Source organism: Oryctolagus cuniculus, chromosome 9 (assembly GCF_964237555.1).
Source record: "Oryctolagus cuniculus chromosome 9, mOryCun1.1, whole genome shotgun sequence".
Lineage (NCBI taxonomy): Eukaryota > Metazoa > Chordata > Mammalia > Lagomorpha > Leporidae > Oryctolagus > Oryctolagus cuniculus.
This window is the reverse complement of record NC_091440.1, coordinates 72,066,789-72,091,207: the sequence shown is the minus strand read 5'-3', so window position 1 is coordinate 72,091,207 and position 24,419 is coordinate 72,066,789. Positions and strand designations below refer to the sequence as shown.

Below are 24,419 nucleotides of genomic sequence, written 5' to 3'. Positions count from 1 at the left end.
GGGAATGCTTTGGAACTAGATAGATGTGTGGTTCACTCTAAACGTTAACTTGATATCATGTGAATTTCCCCCCAGGGATTTTCAGTGGGCATATTAAAAGGAAGTGATTCAGAGAAAGCAGTGGAGGTCTCAATTGGCTGAGAGTGAGCAGGAAAATTTGAAAAACAGATAGGTTTTCCAGCACGGCAATTTTCTCCTAATATCCAGACTTATCCTCTCCAAGAATGATATATTTTTAAACTCTTTTTTATATCATTATCCCAGAATTGTCAGAGAAGGTAGACCCTTTACGAAAAGATCCAAAGAGAAGAATTCCTTCTCGGAAATGTCTCCACCAACACAGCTGACCATGAAACTACAGGCCGTCGGCCATGGACCGCTTCGTGTGGACCAGCGGCCTCCTGGAGCTCAAGGAGACCCTGGTGATCCAGCAGCGCGGGGTGCGCATCTACGATGGCGAGGAGAAGGTATGGCGGCGGCGGCGGCGGGCCCGGCGTGAGCGGGTCGGCCTGGCTCTGGGTCGTTGGCGAGGCCGGGGCGGGCCTGCGCGTGCGGGGCGCGGCGCTCGGGTCGGTCTCTCCGCCGGCGGCCTGGGGCGCTCGGCGCCTGCCTCTGCCTGCCTCTGCTGGGCCGGGCCGGGCCGAGCCGACCGCGCGGTGCCCGCCTGCGGAGCGGTTCCCGGGGCCGCGCTCTCGGGTCGGCCCCGTGCCGCCGGTGCTGACGGTGGGTGCGGGCACGCCGACTCCCGCATCTGTCCCCGCAGAGCGGCGGGTGGCCTGGGACGGGATTCCGGAAGAGGCCGCAGGGCCCGCGGCTCGGGTGAGAGAGACAGAGAGAGAGAGAAAGAATGAGTGAATGAATGTCTTCTACTCTGGTTTACTCCGCAAATGTCCGTAACAACTAGGGCTGGGCCAGGCCGAAACCAGGAGCCAGGACCCTCTTCTGGGTCTCCCACACAGGTGCAGGGGCCCAAGGACTTGGACCATCTTTGCTGCTTTCTCAGGCGCATTAGTAGGGAGCTCGATCTGAAGTGGAACAGCCAGGACTTGAATTTGTGCAGGCAGTGGCTTAACTGGTAATGCCACAATGCCCAGCCCTGTCCTCTTCCTCTTTTGAGCCCACCACAGGGTGTGAGGGTGTGTGTGTGTGTGTGTTTAAAGATTTATTTTTAAGACAGAGAGAAAGAGATTTTCCATCCACCGATTCACTCCCCAAATGGCCTCAATGGCAAGGCTGGTGCCAGGCCAAAGCTTGGACCATCCTCTGCTGCCTTTTCAGGCACACCAGCAGGGAGCTGGATTGGAGGCCCAGCAGCTGGGACTCCAACACGTGCTCATCCTGTGCTGTAGGTTTTTTTTTTTTTTTTTTAAAGGATTTAATTTTTGTTTACTTGAAAGACAGAAAGAGTTACAGAGAGGTAGAGACAGAGAGAGAGAGAGAGAGAGAGAGAGAGAGGCTTCCATCTGATGGTTCACTCCCCAAATGGTTGCAACGGCCAGAGCTGTGCCGATTGGAAGCCAGGAGCCCAGGAGCTTCTTCTGGGTCTCCCGCGCGGGTGCAGGGGCCCAAGGACTTGGGCCGTCTTCCACTGCTATCTCAGGATACAGCAGAGAGCTGGATAGGAAGTGGAGCAGCCGAGACGTGAACCAGCTCCCATATGGGATGCCGGCGCTTCAGGCCAGGGCTTTAACCCACTGCACCACAGCGCTGGCCCCGTAGGTGGTGGTTTCACATGCTGTGCCCGGTGCTGGTCTCTTGGGAGCTCTCCCTGTATTTCTGTCCATTTCTCTTTTCTCCGTGTGTGTGTCTGCCTGTCAAATAAACAAAGAAATTTTAAAGTAAGAAATAGCCTTGGGGCTATAAGCACCAGCTGTGGCTTAGTGGGTAAAGCCACTGCCTGCATGCTGGCATCCCATATGGGTGCCAGTTTTGAGTCCTGGCTGCTCCATTTCCGATCCAGCTCTCTGTTATTGCCCGGGAAAGCAGTGGAAGATGGCCCAAGTCCTTGGGCTCTTGGACCCATGTGGGAGACCCTGAAGAAGCTCCTGGCTCCTGGCTTTGGATTGGCCCAATTCCAGCCCCAAAAGGGGCCGTTTGGGGAGTGAAACAACTGATGGAAGACCTCTCTCTCTCTGCCTCTCCTTCTCTCTGTGTGTCATTCTGCCTTTCAAATAAATAAATAAATCTCCAAAAAAGAAATAGCCTCACCAGCAAATGAAAAACTAAAAAATAACGGTCAAGTAGCAGAAATGAACAGAAATGATAATGTGTAACATAGCTGGGGCTACCTGGCCTGCAAAAGACCAGTTTGCTGGTGACACTTCACTCTGGCTAAATATGTCTCCAATACATAATCGGCTCTAAGAATAGAATCCTAAGGAGGAAAACAGATGGTACTTGCAGACAGTCAAATATTCGTAGCTCATTTACGATTGTAAAATACATAAGCAGGGTCGAAAGCCTGAGGTGGGGGAGGTGCAAGCCACGGATGGGTTTTGTGTGCAGCAATCAACAGATACATTATGGGAGCTCTATGTTGAAATACAGCCTAGAGTAAATTCAGGATGTCTGTATTAATACTGGAAATGTTTAAATGAAAGCGATCTTAGGAGGGAAAAGGAAAAGGAGCACAAGGACTTAACGCAGCTGTATAAAAAAAAAAATCGTGCCATCAATTCTCATTTGAAGAAAAAATTATAGCCTTTAATGAAATGACAGGCACCGACAAGAAAACTGCTACGGATACGCAGGCGTAAAGGACAATAAGAAGTCCAAGCTACAGTGTGGGCTCCCTCTACGCTGAGGGCTTAGGATGGGGTGGACCGCGCTGCCCAGCAAGGGTCTAAAAGGCCATTGGCGGACTGACCGCCAGGGGGCGCGACACGCACGCCTCCACGCCCTCGAGCGCCGCACACGCCCCCCCTCCCGTGCCCACCCTCCCTGGAAGGCGACCTCCGCCACGCTCGCCGCCAGGGGGCGCCGCCGTCCGCCTGGCGCAGGACTCGCGGGCCGGGAGCGCCGGCGCCGGCGTAGGCGGGCGGGCTGGCGAGTGGCGGCGGCCGGCTTAGCGTCGGCCATGGACCGCTTCGTGTGGACCAGCGGCCTCCTGGAGCTTAATGAGACCCTGGTGATCCAGCAGCGCGGGGTGCGCATCTACGATGGCGAGGAGAAGGTATGGCGGCGGCGGCGGCGGGCCCGGCGTGAGCGGGTCGGCCTGGCTCTGGGTCGTTGGCGAGGCCGGGGCGGGCCTGCGCGTGCGGGGCGCGGCGCTCGGGTCGGTCTCTCCGCCGGCGGCCTGGGGCGCTCGGCGCCTGCCTCTGCCTGCCTCTGCTGGGCCGGGCCGGGCCGAGCCGACCGCGCGGTGCCCGCCTGCGGAGCGGTTCCCGGGGCCGCGCTCTCGGGTCGGCCCCGTGCCGCCGGTGCTGACGGTGGGTGCGGGCACGCCGACTCCCGCATCTGTCCCCGCAGAGCGGCGGGTGGCCTGGGACGGGATTCCGGAAGAGGCCGCAGGGCCCGCGGCTCGGGTGAGAGAGACAGAGAGAGAGAGAAAGAATGAGTGAATGAATGTCTTCTACTCTGGTTTACTCCGCAAATGTCCGTAACAACTAGGGCTGGGCCAGGCCGAAACCAGGAGCCAGGACCCTCTTCTGGGTCTCCCACACAGGTGCAGGGGCCCAAGGACTTGGACCATCTTTGCTGCTTTCTCAGGCGCATTAGTAGGGAGCTCGATCTGAAGTGGAACAGCCAGGACTTGAATTTGTGCAGGCAGTGGCTTAACTGGTAATGCCACAATGCCCAGCCCTGTCCTCTTCCTCTTTTGAGCCCACCACAGGGTGTGAGGGTGTGTGTGTGTGTGTGTTTAAAGATTTATTTTTAAGACAGAGAGAAAGAGATTTTCCATCCACCGATTCACTCCCCAAATGGCCTCAATGGCAAGGCTGGTGCCAGGCCAAAGCTTGGACCATCCTCTGCTGCCTTTTCAGGCACACCAGCAGGGAGCTGGATTGGAGGCCCAGCAGCTGGGACTCCAACACGTGCTCATCCTGTGCTGTAGGTTTTTTTTTTTTTTTTTTTTAAAGGATTTAATTTTTGTTTACTTGAAAGACAGAAAGAGTTACAGAGAGGTAGAGACAGAGAGAGAGAGAGAGAGAGAGAGAGGCTTCCATCTGATGGTTCACTCCCCAAATGGTTGCAACGGCCAGAGCTGTGCCGATTGGAAGCCAGGAGCCCAGGAGCTTCTTCTGGGTCTCCCGCGCGGGTGCAGGGGCCCAAGGACTTGGGCCGTCTTCCACTGCTATCTCAGGATACAGCAGAGAGCTGGATAGGAAGTGGAGCAGCCGAGACGTGAACCAGCTCCCATATGGGATGCCGGCGCTTCAGGCCAGGGCTTTAACCCACTGCACCACAGCGCTGGCCCCGTAGGTGGTGGTTTCACATGCTGTGCCCGGTGCTGGTCTCTTGGGAGCTCTCCCTGTATTTCTGTCCATTTCTCTTTTCTCCGTGTGTGTGTCTGCCTGTCAAATAAACAAAGAAATTTTAAAGTAAGAAATAGCCTTGGGGCTATAAGCACCAGCTGTGGCTTAGTGGGTAAAGCCACTGCCTGCATGCTGGCATCCCATATGGGTGCCAGTTTTGAGTCCTGGCTGCTCCATTTCCGATCCAGCTCTCTGTTATTGCCCGGGAAAGCAGTGGAAGATGGCCCAAGTCCTTGGGCTCTTGGACCCATGTGGGAGACCCTGAAGAAGCTCCTGGCTCCTGGCTTTGGATTGGCCCAATTCCAGCCCCAAAAGGGGCCGTTTGGGGAGTGAAACAACTGATGGAAGACCTCTCTCTCTCTGCCTCTCCTTCTCTCTGTGTGTCATTCTGCCTTTCAAATAAATAAATAAATCTCCAAAAAAGAAATAGCCTCACCAGCAAATGAAAAACTAAAAAATAACGGTCAAGTAGCAGAAATGAACAGAAATGATAATGTGTAACATAGCTGGGGCTACCTGGCCTGCAAAAGACCAGTTTGCTGGTGACACTTCACTCTGGCTAAATATGTCTCCAATACATAATCGGCTCTAAGAATAGAATCCTAAGGAGGAAAACAGATGGTACTTGCAGACAGTCAAATATTCGTAGCTCATTTACGATTGTAAAATACATAAGCAGGGTCGAAAGCCTGAGGTGGGGGAGGTGCAAGCCACGGATGGGTTTTGTGTGCAGCAATCAACAGATACATTATGGGAGCTCTATGTTGAAATACAGCCTAGAGTAAATTCAGGATGTCTGTATTAATACTGGAAATGTTTAAATGAAAGCGATCTTAGGAGGGAAAAGGAAAAGGAGCACAAGGACTTAACGCAGCTGTATAAAAAAAAAATCGTGCCATCAATTCTCATTTGAAGAAAAAATTATAGCCTTTAATGAAATGACAGGCACCGACAAGAAAACTGCTACGGATACGCAGGCGTAAAGGACAATAAGAAGTCCAAGCTACAGTGTGGGCTCCCTCTACGCTGAGGGCTTAGGATGGGGTGGACCGCGCTGCCCAGCAAGGGTCTAAAAGGCCATTGGCGGACTGACCGCCAGGGGGCGCGACACGCACGCCTCCACGCCCTCGAGCGCCGCACACGCCCCCCCTTCCCGTGCCCACCCTCCCTGGAAGGCGACCTCCGCCACGCTCGCCGCCAGGGGGCGCCGCCGTCCGCCTGGCGCAGGACTCGCGGGCCGGGAGCGCCGGCGCCGGCGTAGGCGGGCGGGCTGGCGAGTGGCGGCGGCCGGCTTAGCGTCGGCCATGGACCGCTTCGTGTGGACCAGCGGCCTCCTGGAGCTTAATGAGACCCTGGTGATCCAGCAGCGCGGGGTGCGCATCTACGATGGCGAGGAGAAGGTATGGCGGCGGCGGCGGCGGCGGCGGCGGGCCCGGCGTGAGCGGGTCGGCCTGGCTCTGGGTCGTTGGCGAGGCCGGGGCGGGCCTGCGCGTGCGGGGCGCGGCGCTCGGGTCGGTCTCTCCGCCGGCGGCCTGGGGCGCTCGGCGCCTGCCTCTGCCTGCCTCTGCTGGGCCGGGCCGGGCCGAGCCGACCGCGCGGTGCCCGCCTGCGGAGCGGTTCCCGGGGCCGCGCTCTCGGGTCGGCCCCGTGCCGCCGGTGCTGACGGTGGGTGCGGGCACGCCGACTCCCGCATCTGTCCCCGCAGAGCGGCGGGTGGCCTGGGACGGGATTCCGGAAGAGGCCGCAGGGCCCGCGGCTCGGGTGAGAGAGACAGAGAGAGAGAGAAAGAATGAGTGAATGAATGTCTTCTACTCTGGTTTACTCCGCAAATGTCCGTAACAACTAGGGCTGGGCCAGGCCGAAACCAGGAGCCAGGACCCTCTTCTGGGTCTCCCACACAGGTGCAGGGGCCCAAGGACTTGGACCATCTTTGCTGCTTTCTCAGGCGCATTAGTAGGGAGCTCGATCTGAAGTGGAACAGCCAGGACTTGAATTTGTGCAGGCAGTGGCTTAACTGGTAATGCCACAATGCCCAGCCCTGTCCTCTTCCTCTTTTGAGCCCACCACAGGGTGTGAGGGTGTGTGTGTGTGTGTGTTTAAAGATTTATTTTTAAGACAGAGAGAAAGAGATTTTCCATCCACCGATTCACTCCCCAAATGGCCTCAATGGCAAGGCTGGTGCCAGGCCAAAGCTTGGACCATCCTCTGCTGCCTTTTCAGGCACACCAGCAGGGAGCTGGATTGGAGGCCCAGCAGCTGGGACTCCAACACGTGCTCATCCTGTGCTGTAGGTTTTTTTTTTTTTTTTTTTTAAAGGATTTAATTTTTGTTTACTTGAAAGACAGAAAGAGTTACAGAGAGGTAGAGACAGAGAGAGAGAGAGAGAGAGAGAGAGAGAGGCTTCCATCTGATGGTTCACTCCCCAAATGGTTGCAACGGCCAGAGCTGTGCCGATTGGAAGCCAGGAGCCCAGGAGCTTCTTCTGGGTCTCCCGCGCGGGTGCAGGGGCCCAAGGACTTGGGCCGTCTTCCACTGCTATCTCAGGATACAGCAGAGAGCTGGATAGGAAGTGGAGCAGCCGAGACGTGAACCAGCTCCCATATGGGATGCCGGCGCTTCAGGCCAGGGCTTTAACCCACTGCACCACAGCGCTGGCCCCGTAGGTGGTGGTTTCACATGCTGTGCCCGGTGCTGGTCTCTTGGGAGCTCTCCCTGTATTTCTGTCCATTTCTCTTTTCTCCGTGTGTGTGTCTGCCTGTCAAATAAACAAAGAAATTTTAAAGTAAGAAATAGCCTTGGGGCTATAAGCACCAGCTGTGGCTTAGTGGGTAAAGCCACTGCCTGCATGCTGGCATCCCATATGGGTGCCAGTTTTGAGTCCTGGCTGCTCCATTTCCGATCCAGCTCTCTGTTATTGCCCGGGAAAGCAGTGGAAGATGGCCCAAGTCCTTGGGCTCTTGGACCCATGTGGGAGACCCTGAAGAAGCTCCTGGCTCCTGGCTTTGGATTGGCCCAATTCCAGCCCCAAAAGGGGCCGTTTGGGGAGTGAAACAACTGATGGAAGACCTCTCTCTCTCTGCCTCTCCTTCTCTCTGTGTGTCATTCTGCCTTTCAAATAAATAAATAAATCTCCAAAAAAGAAATAGCCTCACCAGCAAATGAAAAACTAAAAAATAACGGTCAAGTAGCAGAAATGAACAGAAATGATAATGTGTAACATAGCTGGGGCTACCTGGCCTGCAAAAGACCAGTTTGCTGGTGACACTTCACTCTGGCTAAATATGTCTCCAATACATAATCGGCTCTAAGAATAGAATCCTAAGGAGGAAAACAGATGGTACTTGCAGACAGTCAAATATTCGTAGCTCATTTACGATTGTAAAATACATAAGCAGGGTCGAAAGCCTGAGGTGGGGGAGGTGCAAGCCACGGATGGGTTTTGTGTGCAGCAATCAACAGATACATTATGGGAGCTCTATGTTGAAATACAGCCTAGAGTAAATTCAGGATGTCTGTATTAATACTGGAAATGTTTAAATGAAAGCGATCTTAGGAGGGAAAAGGAAAAGGAGCACAAGGACTTAACGCAGCTGTATAAAAAAAAAATCGTGCCATCAATTCTCATTTGAAGAAAAAATTATAGCCTTTAATGAAATGACAGGCACCGACAAGAAAACTGCTACGGATACGCAGGCGTAAAGGACAATAAGAAGTCCAAGCTACAGTGTGGGCTCCCTCTACGCTGAGGGCTTAGGATGGGGTGGACCGCGCTGCCCAGCAAGGGTCTAAAAGGCCATTGGCGGACTGACCGCCAGGGGGCGCGACACGCACGCCTCCACGCCCTCGAGCGCCGCACACGCCCCCCCTTCCCGTGCCCACCCTCCCTGGAAGGCGACCTCCGCCACGCTCGCCGCCAGGGGGCGCCGCCGTCCGCCTGGCGCAGGACTCGCGGGCCGGGAGCGCCGGCGCCGGCGTAGGCGGGCGGGCTGGCGAGTGGCGGCGGCCGGCTTAGCGTCGGCCATGGACCGCTTCGTGTGGACCAGCGGCCTCCTGGAGCTTAATGAGACCCTGGTGATCCAGCAGCGCGGGGTGCGCATCTACGATGGCGAGGAGAAGGTATGGCGGCGGCGGCGGCGGCGGCGGCGGGCCCGGCGTGAGCGGGTCGGCCTGGCTCTGGGTCGTTGGCGAGGCCGGGGCGGGCCTGCGCGTGCGGGGCGCGGCGCTCGGGTCGGTCTCTCCGCCGGCGGCCTGGGGCGCTCGGCGCCTGCCTCTGCCTGCCTCTGCTGGGCCGGGCCGGGCCGAGCCGACCGCGCGGTGCCCGCCTGCGGAGCGGTTCCCGGGGCCGCGCTCTCGGGTCGGCCCCGTGCCGCCGGTGCTGACGGTGGGTGCGGGCACGCCGACTCCCGCATCTGTCCCCGCAGAGCGGCGGGTGGCCTGGGACGGGATTCCGGAAGAGGCCGCAGGGCCCGCGGCTCGGGTTCTTGTTTGCTGGTTCTGATGTGTGAGTCCTGTAGGGTGGACGGAGTTGGGAGCCAGTGTGTTGGGTGGTGACGTAGCCAGGTGGTGCCCCCAGGCGTCTCCAGAGCTGCCTTTGCAAAAAGAAATAGAAAGTGTTACGGAACGATTTCGGTGAAACCACACGACATCCTGGCTTGGGTGGAATGTGTAAACTAGGATGAAGGGGGAAAAGGAAGTTTTTTTCTTAAACCCATTTACCCACGAACACTGGTAGTTTCCGGAAGTGTTGAGCTGCCACTTCTCCTTCCTGGCCGTCTGGTTCGGGAACGTTGTCAGTGTGCTCACATGTCGGTACCTCACGTGGTACCGAAGACATAGCAGTGTGCACATTGGTGTGCAGATCTGGTCAAGTCAGCCTCCCGTCTGGAAGGAGAAGGCTTAGGTACTGCCGTGGAGAATGCTCAGCCTTCAGGGCTTTGCGTCCCAACACGCTCCCTGGACAGACTGGTCATCCTGTGCCTTCTGGCTCATTGTGGGTGTGAAACCCACTTAAAAAAAACCAGAATGACTAAAGTGCCTCGCATGTGCTTGGAGCTTTATATTTATGACCTCATTTATTCCTCACTACAGGTGTACGAGCTGAGCATTTCATTAAGAAAATATCTCTGAGAGATCCAAGGGACTTTCCTAGGATCCACAGAGTAGCAGGCGGGGTGGGACTTAAAGCTGTGTTGTTCACTGGGCCACGGCACTTCAGCGAGAGCAGTCTGCAGTGCCAGATGCCTTTATGTGGCGAATCTGCCGAAAGATGTGGACACAGAGACCTGCGGTGGATAGCTGAGAAAACTGCAAGCCGTCCAGGGCCACACAAGCAGTCATTGGTGGAGCTGCAGTTCCAAGCCAGATCCAGTGGCCTGTGCTCTGTCCACACCCCGGTGCCCCTGGCGAATCAGTGTGTGTGCACTTGTCTGTACAGGCACAGCTTTTGTGGGCCCATTATGCCTGGGTAATGTGTAGTTTCCTTAAGCAGTATAGACAGGTCATTTGTTTCATTCACAGATGCTTCTGTGGCCTCAGCTAATTAGAAAACAATGTGAAGAAGATTAGTAATGCATAATGTGGCAAGTTGGCAGCTTATACCAGATTTACCAAATGTTCTCTTTCAGCTGACTATTTCACTTTTAGGAATTTACCCTTGGGAGAGAGTCAGGGATGCATAAGAAAACTACATTTGAAGATACTCATCTCAGCATTGGCTATAGTGCATGATTGTTACAGTCACATAGATGGGAAAACCAAAGGCAATCTGAATGCCTACTGCAGAGATTGGTTTATTATATTACAGCATGCCCTAGTTAGCATAGGGATTGCTAGTATAGGTTTCTAAGTAATGAAAAAAAAAGCTATAAAACTATAAATATCCTGGTCTCATTTCTAGAGTGTACATGCATATAAATATACACTCTGTGTGTGTGTGTGTGTGTGTGTGTATATATATATATATATATATATAAACTCTGGCTTCTATGGATAGGAATGATTTCATTTTCTATTTTAGGCTTTCCTTTAAATGTTTTCCAGATTTGTCAGTAATGAGTATGTATTAATGTCATAAGAAATAACATGAAAAATAAGGTAAGTTATTCAGTGAGTTCCCAAGTTTGATGAACTTCTAAGTAGTTGAAATTATTCTAACTCTGAGTGGTAAAGCAAACCAGCAGTAACTTGTCTGTCAGGCTTAGATCAGAATCCCCTGGAACCCTGAAGGGAACTATTGCACAATCTCTTCACTTATAGCAGCAAGATTTTATGTCTGCATATTGTTAATTGACATAGCAATGGAACAGACTCTGGTTTGAGCTTGAAATTTACATCCTTCTGCTTGGATTTCAGTAAGATAAAACACAGCACTTCTTAATCAGAACTCATGTTCTAATGCAACATCATGTACTCTCAAATTAATAAAATACTTGCTTTTGGAAAGGGGAATTAAAAAAAATTACGTATTTATTTATTTGAGAGGCAGAGTGAATCAGCAAGCTCCCAACTGCTGGTTCACTTCCCAGTGTCTAGCAATGGCTGGGCCAGCGTGGGAACTGAAGAAAGAAGCTGGTGTCTCAACTTGTGTGGGTGGTGGGAACCCAGTTACTTGAGCCATCACCACTGGCTCCCAGGGACTCTGTTAGCAGGAAGCTGGAGTCAGGAGCTGGAGCTGGGCATCAGACTCAAACAGTCTGATGTGGGAAGTGAGCATCTTAACTGGTAGCCTAACTGCTAGACCAAATGCCTGCTCTATATGATTTTAAACACAGTGGAATCCTGTTATTACTTGTAAGAATTGGACACTCACTAAAATACTTTGCTTAGAGTTTGTCATAAGGTAGTCTTGTAAATGGGACCAGCCTTACAATTTTTGACATAACTAAATACCCCTAGAAAGTATACAAGCACATCTTCTTATGGCAAATGCTAATTTCTGATCATTAGAATTCATAGAAGATAGCAATGCACTCTTGCTTTTCACAGAAATTAAGGAGTTTGATTTATTCTCTTGGGTTCCAACTTAAAAACTTTATTACTTATATAATTTTCAAAGATAGTGACAAATTATGAGAGTTAAAAGTTTGATCCTAAAAACGTTTTTTAACTTTTATTTAATAAATATGAATTTCCAAAGTACAGTGTATGGAGTACAATGGCTTTTCCCCCTATAACTTCCCTCCACCCGCAACCCTCCCATCTCTTGCTCCCTCTCCCATTCAGTTCGCATCAAGATTGATTTTCAATTCTCTTTATATACAGAAGATCAAATATATACTAAAGTATATATTAAGTAAAGATTTCAACAGTTTGCACCCACACCGAAACACAAAGTGTAAAATACTGTTTGAGTACTAGTTATAGCATTAATTCACATTGTACAACACATTAAGAGCAGAGATCCTACATGGGGAGTAAGTGCACAGTGACTCCTGTTGTTGACTTAACAAATTAACACTCTTGTTTATGGCGTCAGTAATCTCCCTAGGCTCTTGTCATGAGTTGTCAAGGCTATGGAAGCCTTTTGAGTTCACCGACTCCTATCTTATTTAGACAAGATCATAGTCAAACTAGAAGTTCTCTCCTCCCTTCAGAGAAAGGTACCTCCTTCTTTGATGGAGCCCAGTTCTTTCTACTGGGATCTCACTCGCAGAGATCTTTTATTTAGGTCATTTTTTTTTCCTGAGTGTTTTGATCTCCTCATCCAGATACGAATGCTGTAAGGGCTAATTCTGATCCAGAGTGCTGTTTAGGACATCTGTTATTCTATGAGTCTGCTGTGTATCCAGCTTCCCATGTTGCATTGTTCTCTCCTTATTCTATCAGTTAGTATTAGCAGACACTAGTCTTGTTTATGTGATCTCTTTGACTGTTAGACCTATCATTATGATCAATTATGAACTAAAATTGATCACTTGGACTAGTGAGATGGCTTTGGTATATGCCACCAAGAAGGGATTGAATTGGAATCCTCTGGCACGTTTCTAACTCTACCATTAATGTCCCAAATTGTGCCTTTCCTCCCTCTCTTATTCCCATTTTTATATTTAACAGAGATCACTTTTCAGTTAAATTTAAACACCTAAGAATAATTGAGTGTTAATTAGAGTTCAACCAATAGTATTAAGTAGAAGAAAAAAATAGTAAAAGTCATAAAATATTAAGTTGTTCATCGACAATCAGGTCAAAGGCTGATCAAGTCATTGTTTCTCATAGTGTCCATTTCACTTCAACAGGTTTCCTTTTTGGTGCTCGGTTAATTGTCACCGATCAGGGAGAACAGATGATATTTGTCCCTTTGGGACTGGCTGATTTCACTCAGCATGATGTTTTCAGGATTCCTCCATTTTGTTGCAGATGACTGGATTTTTTTTTTACTGCTGTATAGTATTCTAAAGAGTACATATCCCATAATTTCTTTATCCAGTCTGCTGTTGATGGGCATTTAGGTTGATTCCAGGTCTTAGCTACTGTGAATTGAGCTGCACTAAACATTAAGGTGCAGACCACTTTTTTGTTTGCCAATTTAATTTCCTTTGGGTAAATTCCAGGGAGTGGGATGGCTGGGTTGTACGGTAGGGTTATATTCGGGTTTCTTAGGAATCTCCAAACTGACTTCCATAGTGGCTTAACCAGTTTGCATTCCAGCCAACAGTGGGTTAGTGTCCCTTTTTCCCCACATCCTCTCCAGCATCTGTTGTTGGTAGATTTCTGAATGTGAGCCATTCTAACTGGGGTGAGGTGAAACCTCTTTGTGGTTTTGATTTGCATTTCCCTGATTGCTAGTGATCCATGTGCCTGTTGGCCATTTGGATTTCTTCTTTTGAAAAATGTCTATTGAGGTCTTTGGCCCGTCTCTTAAGTGGGTTGTTTTGTTGTTGTGGAGTTTCTTGATCTCTTTGTAGATTCTGGTTATTAATCCTTTATCTGTTGCATAGTTTGCAAATATTTTTTCCCATTCTGTCGGTTGCCTCTTCACTTTCCTGTTTCTTTTGCAGTACAGAAACTTCTCAATTTGATGCAATCCCAAATGTTAATTTTGGCTTTGACTGCCTGTGCCTCCAGGGTCTTTTCCAAGAAGTCTTTGCCGGTACCTAAATCTTGCAGGGTTTTTCCAATGTTCTCTATTTTTAAATTTTTTTTATTTATTATTATTTTTTTGACAGGCAGAGTGGACAGTGAGAGAGAGATAGAGACAGAGAGAAAGGTCTTCCTTTTCTGTTGGTTCACCCTCCAATGGCCGCTGCGGCCAGCGCACCACGCTGATCCGAAGGCAGGAGCCAGGTGCTTCTTCTGGTCTCCCATGCAGGTGCAGGGCCCAAGCATTTGGGCCATCCTCCACTGTACTCCTGGGCCACAGCAGAGAGCTGGCCTGGAAGAGGGGCAACCGGGACAGAAACTGGTGCCCCTGCTGGGACTAGAACCCGGGTGCCGGCACTGCAGGTGGAGGATTAGCCTATTGAGCCACAGCGCCAGCCCTCCAATGTTCTCTAATAATTTGATGGTGTTGGGTCATAGATTTAGATCTTTAATCCATGTTGAGTGAATTTTTGTGTAAGGTGAAAGGTAGGGGTCTTGCTTCATGATTCTGCATGTGGAAATCCAGTTTTTCCAGCACCATTTATTGAATAGACTGTCCTTGCTCCAGGAATTGGTTTTAGATCCTTGATCAAATATAAGTTGGCTGTAGAAGTTTGGATTGATTTCTGGTGTTTCTGTTCTGTTCCATTGGTCTATCCATCTGTTTCTGTACCAGTACCATGCTGTTTTGATTACAACTGCCCTGTAGTATGTCCTGAAACCTGGTATTGTGATGCTCCGGCTTTGTTTTTGTTGTACAAGATTGCTTTAGCTATTCGAGGTCTCCTGTGTCTCCATATGAATTTCAGTATCATTTTTTCCAGATCTGAGAAGAATGTCTTTGGTATTTTGATTCATATCGCATTGAATCTTTAAATTGCTTTTGGGAGAATGGACATTTTGATGATATTGATTCTTCCAATACATGTGAGCATGGAAGATTTTTCCATTTTTTGATATCCTCTTCTGTTTCTTTAAGATTTTGTAATTCTCATTATAGAATCCTTTAATGTCCTTGGCTAAGTTTATTCCAAGGTATTTGATTGTTTTTGTGGCTATTGTGAATGGAATTGATCTTAGAAGTTCTCTGTCAGCCGTGGCATTGCCTGTATATACAAAGGCTGTTGATTTTTGTGCATTGATTTTATATCCTGCTACTTTGCCAAACTCTTCTAATAGTCTCTTAGTAGAGGTCTTTGTATCCCCTAAATAAAGAAGCATATCATCTGTAAAGAGGGATAGTTTGAGTTCTCCCTTCCCATTTTGTATCCCTTTAATTTCTTTTTCTTGCCTAATAGCTCTGGCTAAAACTTCCAGAACTATATTGAATAGCAGTGGTGAGAGTGGGCATCCCTGTCTGGTACCAGATCTCAGTGGAAATGCTTCCAACTTTTCCCCATTCAATAGGATACTGGCCGTGGGTTTTTCATAAATTGCTTTGATTGTATTGACAAATGTTCCTTCCATACCCAGTTTGCTTAGAGTTTTCATCATGAAAGGGTGTTGTATTTTATAAAATGCTTTCAATGCATCTGTTAAGGTAATCATATGGTTTTTCTTCTGTAGTTTTTTAATGTGGTGTATCACATTGATTGATTTGCGAACATTGAACCATCCCTGCATATCAGGGATAAATCCCACTTGGTCTGGGTGGATGATCTTTCTGGTGTGTTGTTGCATTCTACTGGCCAGAATTTTGAAGATTTTTGTGTCTATGTTCATCAGGGATATTGGTCTGTAATTTTCTTTCAATGCTGCATCTTTTTCCAGCTTAGGGATTAAGGTGAAGCTGGCTTCATAGAAAGAATTTGGGAGGATTCCCTCTCTTTTGATTGTTCTGAATAGTTTGAGAAGAATTGGAGTTAGTTCTTCTTTAAATGCCTGGTAGAGTTCCGCACTGAATCCATCTGGTCCTGGGCTTTTTTTGGTGGGGAAGGTCTTTACTGTTTCAATTTCTGTTTCAGTTATGGGTCTATTTAGGTTTTCTGTGTCTTCATGGTTCAATTTAGGTAGATTGCATGTGTCCAGGAATCTACCCGTTTCTGATAGATTTCCCTGTTTGCTGGCATACAGGTCCTTGTAGTAATTTCTGATGATTCTTTTTATTTCTGTGGTGTCTGTTGTTACATTTCCTTTTTCATCTCTGATTTTATTGATTTGAGTCTTTTCTTTTTTTAGTTAGTTGGGCCAATGGGGTGTCAATTTTGTTAATTTTTTCAAAACACCAGCTCTTCGCTTGGCTGATTTTTTATAATTTTTTCAGGATTCAAATCTGTTGATTTCTTCTCTGATTTTAATTATGTCTCTTCTACTAGATTTGTGTCTGGTTTGGTTTGCTGCAGTTTTTCTAGATTCTTGAGCTGCATTGAAAGCTCATTTATTTGGTGCCTTTCCAATTTCTTGATGTAGGCCTCTGTTGCTATAAACTTTCCTCTTAACACTGCTTTTGCTGTATCCTATAAGTTTTGATGTGTTGTGTTGTTATCCTCATTTACTTCCAGAAAGTTTTTGATTTCTCTTTTGATTTCTTCTGTGACCCAGTGTCCATTCAGGAGCATGTTGTTCAGCATATGCCTGTGTTTGCATATGCTCTAGGGATTCCTGAGTTGCTAATTTGCAGCTTCATTCCACTGTGGTCTGAGAAGCTGCATGGTATGATTCTAATTCTTTTGAAATTGCTGAGACTTGCTTTATGGCCTAGTATGTGATCAATCCTAGAGAAGGATCCATGCACTGCTGAGAAAAATGTAAATTCTTTAAATGTCTGATTGAAAGTTCCGTAGATGCCTGTTAGATCCATTTGGGCAATAGTGTCGATTAAATCTGCTGTTTCCTTGTTGATCTTCTGTCCGGATGATCTATTTCCGAGAGTGGAGTATTGAAGTCCCCCAGTAGTATTGTATTGGAATCTAAGTCTCCCTTTAAGTCCCTTAACATATCTTTTAAATAGACTGGTGCCCTGTAATTAGGTGCATACACATTTATAATAGTTACATCTTCCTGTTGAATTGAACCCTTGATCATTATATAGTGCCCCTCTTTGTCTCTCTTAACAGTTTTTGTGTTAAAGTTTATTTTGTCTGATATTAATATAGCTGTGCCAGCTTTTATTTGGTTTCTGTTGGCAAGGAATATCTTTTTCCAACCTTTCACTTTCAGTCTGCATGCATCTTTGTTGGTAAGATGTGTTTCTTGTAAGCAGCAAATAGATGGGTTTTGTTCCTTAATCCATTTAGCCAATCTGTGTCTTTTGCCTGGAGAGTTGAGGCCATTAATGTTCAATGTGACTATTGATAAGTAGTAACTTTGCCCTGCCATTTTCCCAAAGATATTTCTAATATATGCTTTGAACTTCCTGAGAGCTTTTACTGGGAGTTTTTCTTCCTTTAACTTCTTTGGTATTGATGGCTGTATTTCTGTGTTTCTGTGTGGTCCTGTTCCTGGCGCTTGTGGACAACCACTGGTTCACTGTGTGTTCACTAGGCCTTTCCTACATTCATGCATGTAGAGAGAGCTCTCATGTCTCTTCCTCTGCTTGGAAGGGCACTAATCCAGGAGGCAGTGCTGTTATGGACCCCACTGGTGACCTTACACAGACACCATCTTCCATCTCCAAATACCATCACAGTGGCCTTAGGGCATCAACATTGGGATCTGAAGTGGACATTTAGATTCAGTCCAGAGAGTTAGAAGTCGCCTTCCCACCCTGTCTTTTGGTCACCTTGTTCTCCCCACGTGTCTCATTCTACAGAGCTGTGCATATGTGTCACACACATGTATTTGTGTGAAACATAATGTTTTTTACTTTTTAAAATATGAATGTGTAGCATCCTGTGCTTGCTCTTTTGAAGCTGCTTTTTTCAGTTGATTATCTGGAGAATATACTGTATGTCATTGTTTCTAAGCACACTTTTTCACATTTTAACAATTATGAAAGCAAGATGCATGTTACAATCGGTAGCATTTTAGGTTTTATTGACTACTGTAAGTACATAAAAATTCTCCATATTCTTTTTAATGAATGCCTATGAATTCTTTTTAATGAATGCTTATAAATCAAATGAATGCCATTTGAATTATTTTCAGTCTTTGCTCTTAGAAACAGCAATGGATAGCCTGATATTATATCATCTTGCCCAAGTATGAATTCATGTGTAGCAAGTTCCAAGTATCCTTGGGTCAAACGATGTGTGTATTTGTAATTTTTATAGATATTAGTACTTTTTTCTCCACTGAGGTTTTCCTTTAGTCACCAGCCAGTGCTATGAAACTTTTGGATCTTTGCCAGTCTTAGGGGTGAAAGGGGTACCAGGGTGGTTGCTTGGCCTGGTAGATAAGGCGCAGCTGAATAAGCCTACATCCCACTTTGGAGTGCCTAGGTTTGAGACCTGTCTCTGCTCCCAGTTCCAGCTTCCTGCTAATGCACACTCTGGGCAGGAGCATGTAATGACTCAAGTGGTTGGGTCTCTGCCACCCACACGTGAGACCAGTCAAATTCTCCCTGCTTTGGCCTGGCCCAGCCCAGTCATTGCAGACATTTCTATTGTTTTTATAATTTTCTTTCTGTTTTTGGCCCTAATATTTGATCCATCCAGAGTTTACTTTGCTGCAGTATGTTTAGGTATAAGTTGAACCCCCCCCCACGTGGCAACACTGTTGTCTCAGTGTCATTGATTGAATCTCCATCCATAACTGTTCTTGTGTGTATTTGTGTGTGTTCATGAGTTTTCTTTTTAAAGTATTATACACACACAGGAGATTGATTGCTGTCTCTCCTTGTCTCTCTGCCTCTCAAATAAAATAAATAATTTTTAAAAAGAGGGGTATTTTGATGTTCTTTTTATCTTATTGTCAGTGAAGCTTGGGCATCTATTAATGTGTTTATAAGAGTTTTTGTGTTCCTTTTCTGGGAAATTTCTATTAATAGTCTTTGTATAGTTCTCTAGTGCATTACAGGCTGTTTTCTCATTGATTTGTACGAGTGCTCCATATAGTAAGGACATTAGTCCTTAGGGATGCCCCTCAAATCTCAGCTGTTCCACTTCCTATCCAGCTGCCTGCTAATGCACCTGGGAAAGCAGCAAAAGACTGCCCAAGTGCTTGGGCCCTGGAATGCATGTGGGAGACCCGGATAAAACTCCTGGCTTGGGCCTGGCCTAGCCCCAGCCGTTGCAGCCATTTGGGGAGTGAACCAGTGGTTGGAAGATACTCTCTCCCTCCTTCCCTCCCTCCCTCCCTCCCTCCCTCCCTCCCTCCGTCCATCTCTGCCCCTCTCCCTCTCTCTCTAACTCTGTCTCTCAAATAAGTAAAGTAAATATTTAAAAAGATCATATGATAGAGCAAGGCCATTTCTTGACTCCTTTCACCAGTCCTCTAATAGATTTTATTACTAATCTGTGGCACAATGGAACATATTCTTCCCTTCCTAAATGGGGGCAGCGTGGATTCTTGTGGAAGATTATTTTACAGCACTGGCTCCTGAAGCAGTTAGAGCTGCACACTTTGTAACCTGCTGGGTCTTGCATCTGGTGTCTGAAGCGCCTTTCAGTCCAGTTCTCCTCTGTGAGCATTGGTGGTGTCCAGTGGTGCCCTTGGTCAAGGTCCCACACTTTGATAACGGCAATCAACCCAAGTGTGATGGCCTGCTTGCTGTTTCCAGCCTGCTGGCAGTTGTTCCCCACATCTGGCCTACTTTCTCCCGACTCCCAGAGTCTGTGTGGTGACTCCGCATCTCTTGTCCCCACCACGCTCCTCCTCTCAGAACAAATCCACAGCAACTTCTAGCGCCCAATGTGACTGAGAGACAGCGTGTCAGACTCGGCGAGGTCCCCTCCCCTTGATATCAGCAAGTAGGCCCCTCATTGTTTTGTGTGCTCTTCAGTTCAGTGAGGGTGAGCACAGAACCCCCTCCTACATCCCTTTCCTTGTCCTTGTCCGTGGTTGAAGTGATCCCAGGTTAGGCACACACCGCCCAGAAGCGTAATGCCGCTTCTTGGCTCCTCCTTTTACTTTTGGTTCGCCAGGTGAATTCACATAAGGGACTGATCATCCCAGAATTCAGAACCAAGTCATCTTCCTTCACTGTATTGAGGTGATGCTCCAGAGACACGTGTGTGCATACAGCCTTGACCTAACAAATAAGGAAGTCTCCCACTAAGCACAGGACCTACTTAGGATCTGATACACCACTGTCTGTTCATCTAACGTAGTGAACCCCCTGCATAATGCCATCAGCCACTGAGTTGCTAGGAATTGGTTTTGTTATGGCAGCAGTGCTGTGTGTGTCTTTCCTTTGGCTAGAGTTGTGGTGTGCCATTCTTAAGTGTTCAAACATGGGAAAGATACCCCCCTCTCAGAAGCTCACCCAGATTACCAAACATAATGAATCTGTGAGTGATAAGAGCCTATCACTCCAGGCCGCTGCCTCACAGGCTACAGTTGATGACTTAGGGGGAGAGAGCTCCGACAGTGAAAATGACAGGACAGCAGAGAAGGCAGCAGTGCCTAGTCAGCCACCCCCCAAATAGATGTGGGATGAACTCAGACGACCTCGAGGTGATAACCCATGCGAGGTCATCCCACCCGCACCCAATAAGGATCCCCATGTTTGTGGCCATCCCTGGGCACCCCAGGCTCTAAGGGCAGCTGCTAGACCCCATCCCACCCACATGTTTGCCGTTAATGTCTGAGCAGACGCAGAATTCAGGCCCTGGATACCAACACCCATAGAAAGGCTTCTGCTACAAGGGCCGAAGATATGCTTGTGTCTTTCCAGAGAATGCGGGGCAGCCCATTTGGGTACCAGCCAGAAACATCAAGCCTGCAACTGACAGTCAACCAGAACCAGCTGAACAAGACTGAGAGTCCGCCTTGTTAGCGGATGCACCTGCTACTGAGTGTCAAGCCCTTGCCCTATCATCCTTTCCTGAGGAACTGCCCATAGCCACATCCGCTACTGCTTTATACTCCACTAGCTCTGGTCAGCCACTCAAATGGCTCACAGCCTGTGTGCGGTCACACCATTCCTGATTTCCATTGTTCCTCATTCCTACCCCCCTCTGAGCAAGCACTCCTGTAGTCTCCTGTTTTGAGGGCTGGTTAGTCAATGATGGGTGAGATCCCCTGAGGGACAACCTAAGACAGGCACAGCCACGTACGGAGACCATAAGGAAATGGGGTCAACAATGGTATGGCCAAGAATCATGCCTCCCGTTGCTCAAAAATAAATGAAAAGGGGGAAATGTGGTGGAATGAGAAGGCCATGCCAAGGTGGCCGCTGGCAAGTGAGCGTCAGTTACTCAGGAATGGCTTTGGAACCCTCCTGGCAATGGAGCCTGCCTGGCAACAGGCTGTGATTGGTTAGGGCATAAACTGCCCCTTGACTGGATTGGCTGCCTGTTATATAAGCTGCTGTACCAGCTGAAATTAATGAGTTTACAGGCTGCTGACCTCTGGCCCGTTATCACCTGACTCCTGGTGTCTGTGTGATGACTCTTCCTCTCAGAACGAATCCACAGCAATACCCAGTGAGTTGAGAAAGTCATGGAAGAGCAGTGGAGCAGGTGTGGTTCCCAGCCACTACCATTCCCTTTAGGCAGGCCTGACCTGCAGAAGTGATTTGAGCACTAGCCAGCTGATGGTCATTTACTGTAATCTTGTCTGTCTTTCTGGCCTTTTGCACAACTGCCAGTGCATTTGAGGCTACTTGGTGGCCTATGCCTGTGTGGCCACTGTGGGTCATCATGCACACTTGTCCCTTATGGTTGAAGCTCATTTTCTTAGCAGCATGCTCACTGAAAATCTCATCTTCAACCATAGTGTTCTTGTAGGGACCAGTCCATACATATCTCCAAGGCCTTCTCCATGTCTTTGGCAGTCACTGGAATGACAGCTTTTGATGCCATGCCAACAGGGATGTGGTCAAATGCAGCTTGGGCAAGTTGCTCCTTCACAGGCTGGCCATCTTTTTCATTTAAATCAGCAGACACTACAGCTAAAGTCAAATCTAACACCACCAGGGATACCATTGCTTCAGGGTCACTTGTCTCAAAGACTGCAATATTCCCAGCAGCAAACCCATAGCCTGAATAGACATCAGGACACGCAGCAGATGGATGAACAATCCCAGGCAGGGTTGCCACACTGCCATTCTGTTTTATAGCTGGCAGAAAGCTGCCACCAGCACCCTGAGTGACAACTTCTCCAAAGCATCGGAAAATTCCCATAGAAAATTCCGTCAGCTTGCGTGTTGCGCACAAAGCCCTTCTTGATCCTCTAGCAGTTTTTACTGATGGTTTCCAGGAGCTGGAGCTCATCATTACAGGCACAACTCTTGACGCCGACAGTGGTGGTGGAAGCTTCTGGCTCTGCTCATCTCATTCTTTTAACCTCTTCCTGGATCTCATTGTATTTAACTACCTGGCTGTTACACTTCAGGGTTGTTTCTGATTTTCTCCAAACCAATTACAGTAGCATGTTTAACTTACATTAATGATGTGTGTACTGTGGCTTTTTGTAATAAACCTACTTATAAAATGTTTATATGATTTAGTATTGTGTGATTTGTGGGAAGGTAAATCTAGAGATGATATATTATTAATATTTTGTTATGATCTTATTTAGTTAAAGTTTGATGCTGGGACCCTCCTTCTTAGTACACACCAACTGATTTGGAGAGATCAGAAAAATCATGTACGATACGGTTTTCGTCATCTGTTCTAGGTTTTAAATCACTGAAGTTTTTATTTCCTTTTTCTTTTAGTTCCCCCCTTTTGGCAAAGCTATCAATAGATGCAATACATTTTTCTGTTCAAAATATCCGAAGGGGGCAGGTATTTGGTCCAACCATTAAGCCATGGGTTAGGGTGCTTGCATTCCACACCAATGTGCCTGGGTTCAGTTCCCTGCTCTGGCTCCTGATTCCAGGTTCTTGCTAATGGGCACTCTGGGAGACAGCAGATGATGGCTCAAGTAATGAGTTCCCGCCACCCATGTGGGAGCCCTGGATTGAGTTCCTGGTGCCCAGCTTCCACTCTGATCATTGTGGACATGTGGGGAGTGAATCAGTTTATGAGAGCTTTGTCCTATTCTCTCTGTCTCCTAAATAAAATTAAATTAATAAAAGAATTTCAAAAGAATGTAGGCTCTGAGTGGAGTACAAAATGGAATGAGGGTGTTGTCCCTCATTCAGTTCCAGAAAAGTCTCTGTGTAGTTACTGGTTGGAGAATCGTGGTGTCTCCTATTCTTTAAGACACCAATCAAATATTACTTTATGCCTGAGCATTCTGCTTCTAGCAGGAGAGTTATTTTCCCATCAGTGGTAAGGGAGAACACTGAAGCATCCCCCAAAACAACCTGCTCTTCCAGTTGTTAAGATGCAGGATTTAGGGCATACTCTTTTTTTTGTTGTTGTTAAGTTTATTTATTTGATAGGCAGAGGCAGGCAGACACACACACACACACACACAGAGAGAGAGAGAGAGGTTCTCTATCCTCAGGCCCATTCCCCAATGGCTGCAATGGCCTGAGCTGGGCCAAGAGCTCTGAAGCCAGGAGCCTCTTACCGGCCTCCCATGCAGGTGCAGTCACCCAAGGACCTGGCCCATCCTCTTTTGCTTTCCCAGGCCATAGCAAAGAGCCGGAGCAGAAGTGGAGCGGCTGGGACTGGAACTGATGTCTATTAGGATGCCAGCACTGCAGGCAGTGGCTTTACCAGCAAAGCCACAGTGCTGGGCCCAGAAGGGCGTTCTCTTACCTCAACATTGAGTACTGCCTGTGAGTCACCCAGGAAAAGAACACCCTTCCTCCTTCCCAGTTTTAAATTTCCAGGAAGACAGAGTGAGTTATGTATGTATAAAGCTGATACCCTTATTCTGAAGAGCCTTAACTTGAAGGTATATCTTCAAGTATTCCACGGACTCTCAAGCACTTTACTTCGAGAAGTGCCAGGCTATCTCTTCTTTGTTGGTTGTGAACTGAGCCGATCATTCTTTGTATCAGGGAGGTCAAAGGATAAGCTAGATAAATGCGATCACATCAACAGCAGTGGGATAGGTTGGTGTCTACTTTTGGTAGAGTCTCTGCTCTCTGTGCCCTCTCATGAGGGGGGTCCATGCGGCCCTGGGAAGTTTCTCGATGGTGGAAAGCAGCCCTGTGGCAGGTGCTCACTAGCACCCTCCTCAGGACACGGCTGAGACAGCAGGGTCCAAACTTCTTCACTGCGGTAACATTGGTTAATTGCTCTGGATCCATTTTAGGGGGAGAAGAAATAGTAAAGGTTCCTTTCCCCGTGGGGAGATCCCCTAAAAGTAATCTTGTAATAAGCTTCAAATACTGGGTCATACATCTTGGTTGTGTTGCCGAGTACTGAACTGCATGGTTCTTTTTTAGCTTCTGTTCAGCCACTTGGCACCACGATATTTGTTTATGTGCTTTGTATCTATACTGAGAACCAACAGTCAGGAATAGTCAAGAGTGATGTACAGTAATGTTTTCAGGTGGTAGTTTTATTGCAAGAAGCATTTCACTTACTGCAAGAATTCCTCATGTAAAGTAATCTCACCATAGGTGACAAAAGTGTATGTGTGTGTACACTGCAGTTAAGAATCTTGCCCTAGTAGGATTACTCTCCACATCTCTCTCCGTGTTTCTAAAGTGGTTAAATTGCTTGCTATTAACTTTTGGATAATCCTATTCTAAGTTAGTAGATACTGTTTAAGAAAACTAGTATCACAGAAGTTTTTCATGTTGCTCAAAGAATTGTTCACTTTGGGCCATGTGAGCACAGTATCCCGAGAGATCTCAACAAGTGTGCTCTACATGAGCAAACCCAGACTAGTGTGGCGACACATGACTGCCAGAATTTT

At 47.9% G+C, this 24,419-nt stretch overlaps 1 protein-coding gene and 1 pseudogene across 4 annotated transcripts in view; one reads left to right on the top strand and one right to left on the bottom strand.

Annotated features, from left to right (window-relative positions):
• Window positions 1–477: 477 nt before the first annotated feature.
• LOC138843813 (uncharacterized) overlaps window positions 478–24,419 on the top strand; it is a 63,026-nt gene continuing 39,084 nt past the window's right edge. For all 4 annotated transcript variants that reach the window (XM_070048944.1, XM_070048943.1, XM_070048942.1 and 1 more), the window contains exon 1: window positions 478–8,591. In XM_070048944.1, the coding sequence (XP_069905045.1) occupies window positions 2,813–3,556 (744 nt within the window). In that variant the 5' untranslated portion in view covers window positions 478–2,812 and the 3' untranslated portion in view covers window positions 3,557–8,591. The remainder of the gene's footprint in view (window positions 8,592–24,419) is intronic.
• LOC138843642 (RNA-splicing ligase RtcB homolog pseudogene) lies at window positions 20,811–23,805 on the bottom strand (annotated as a pseudogene).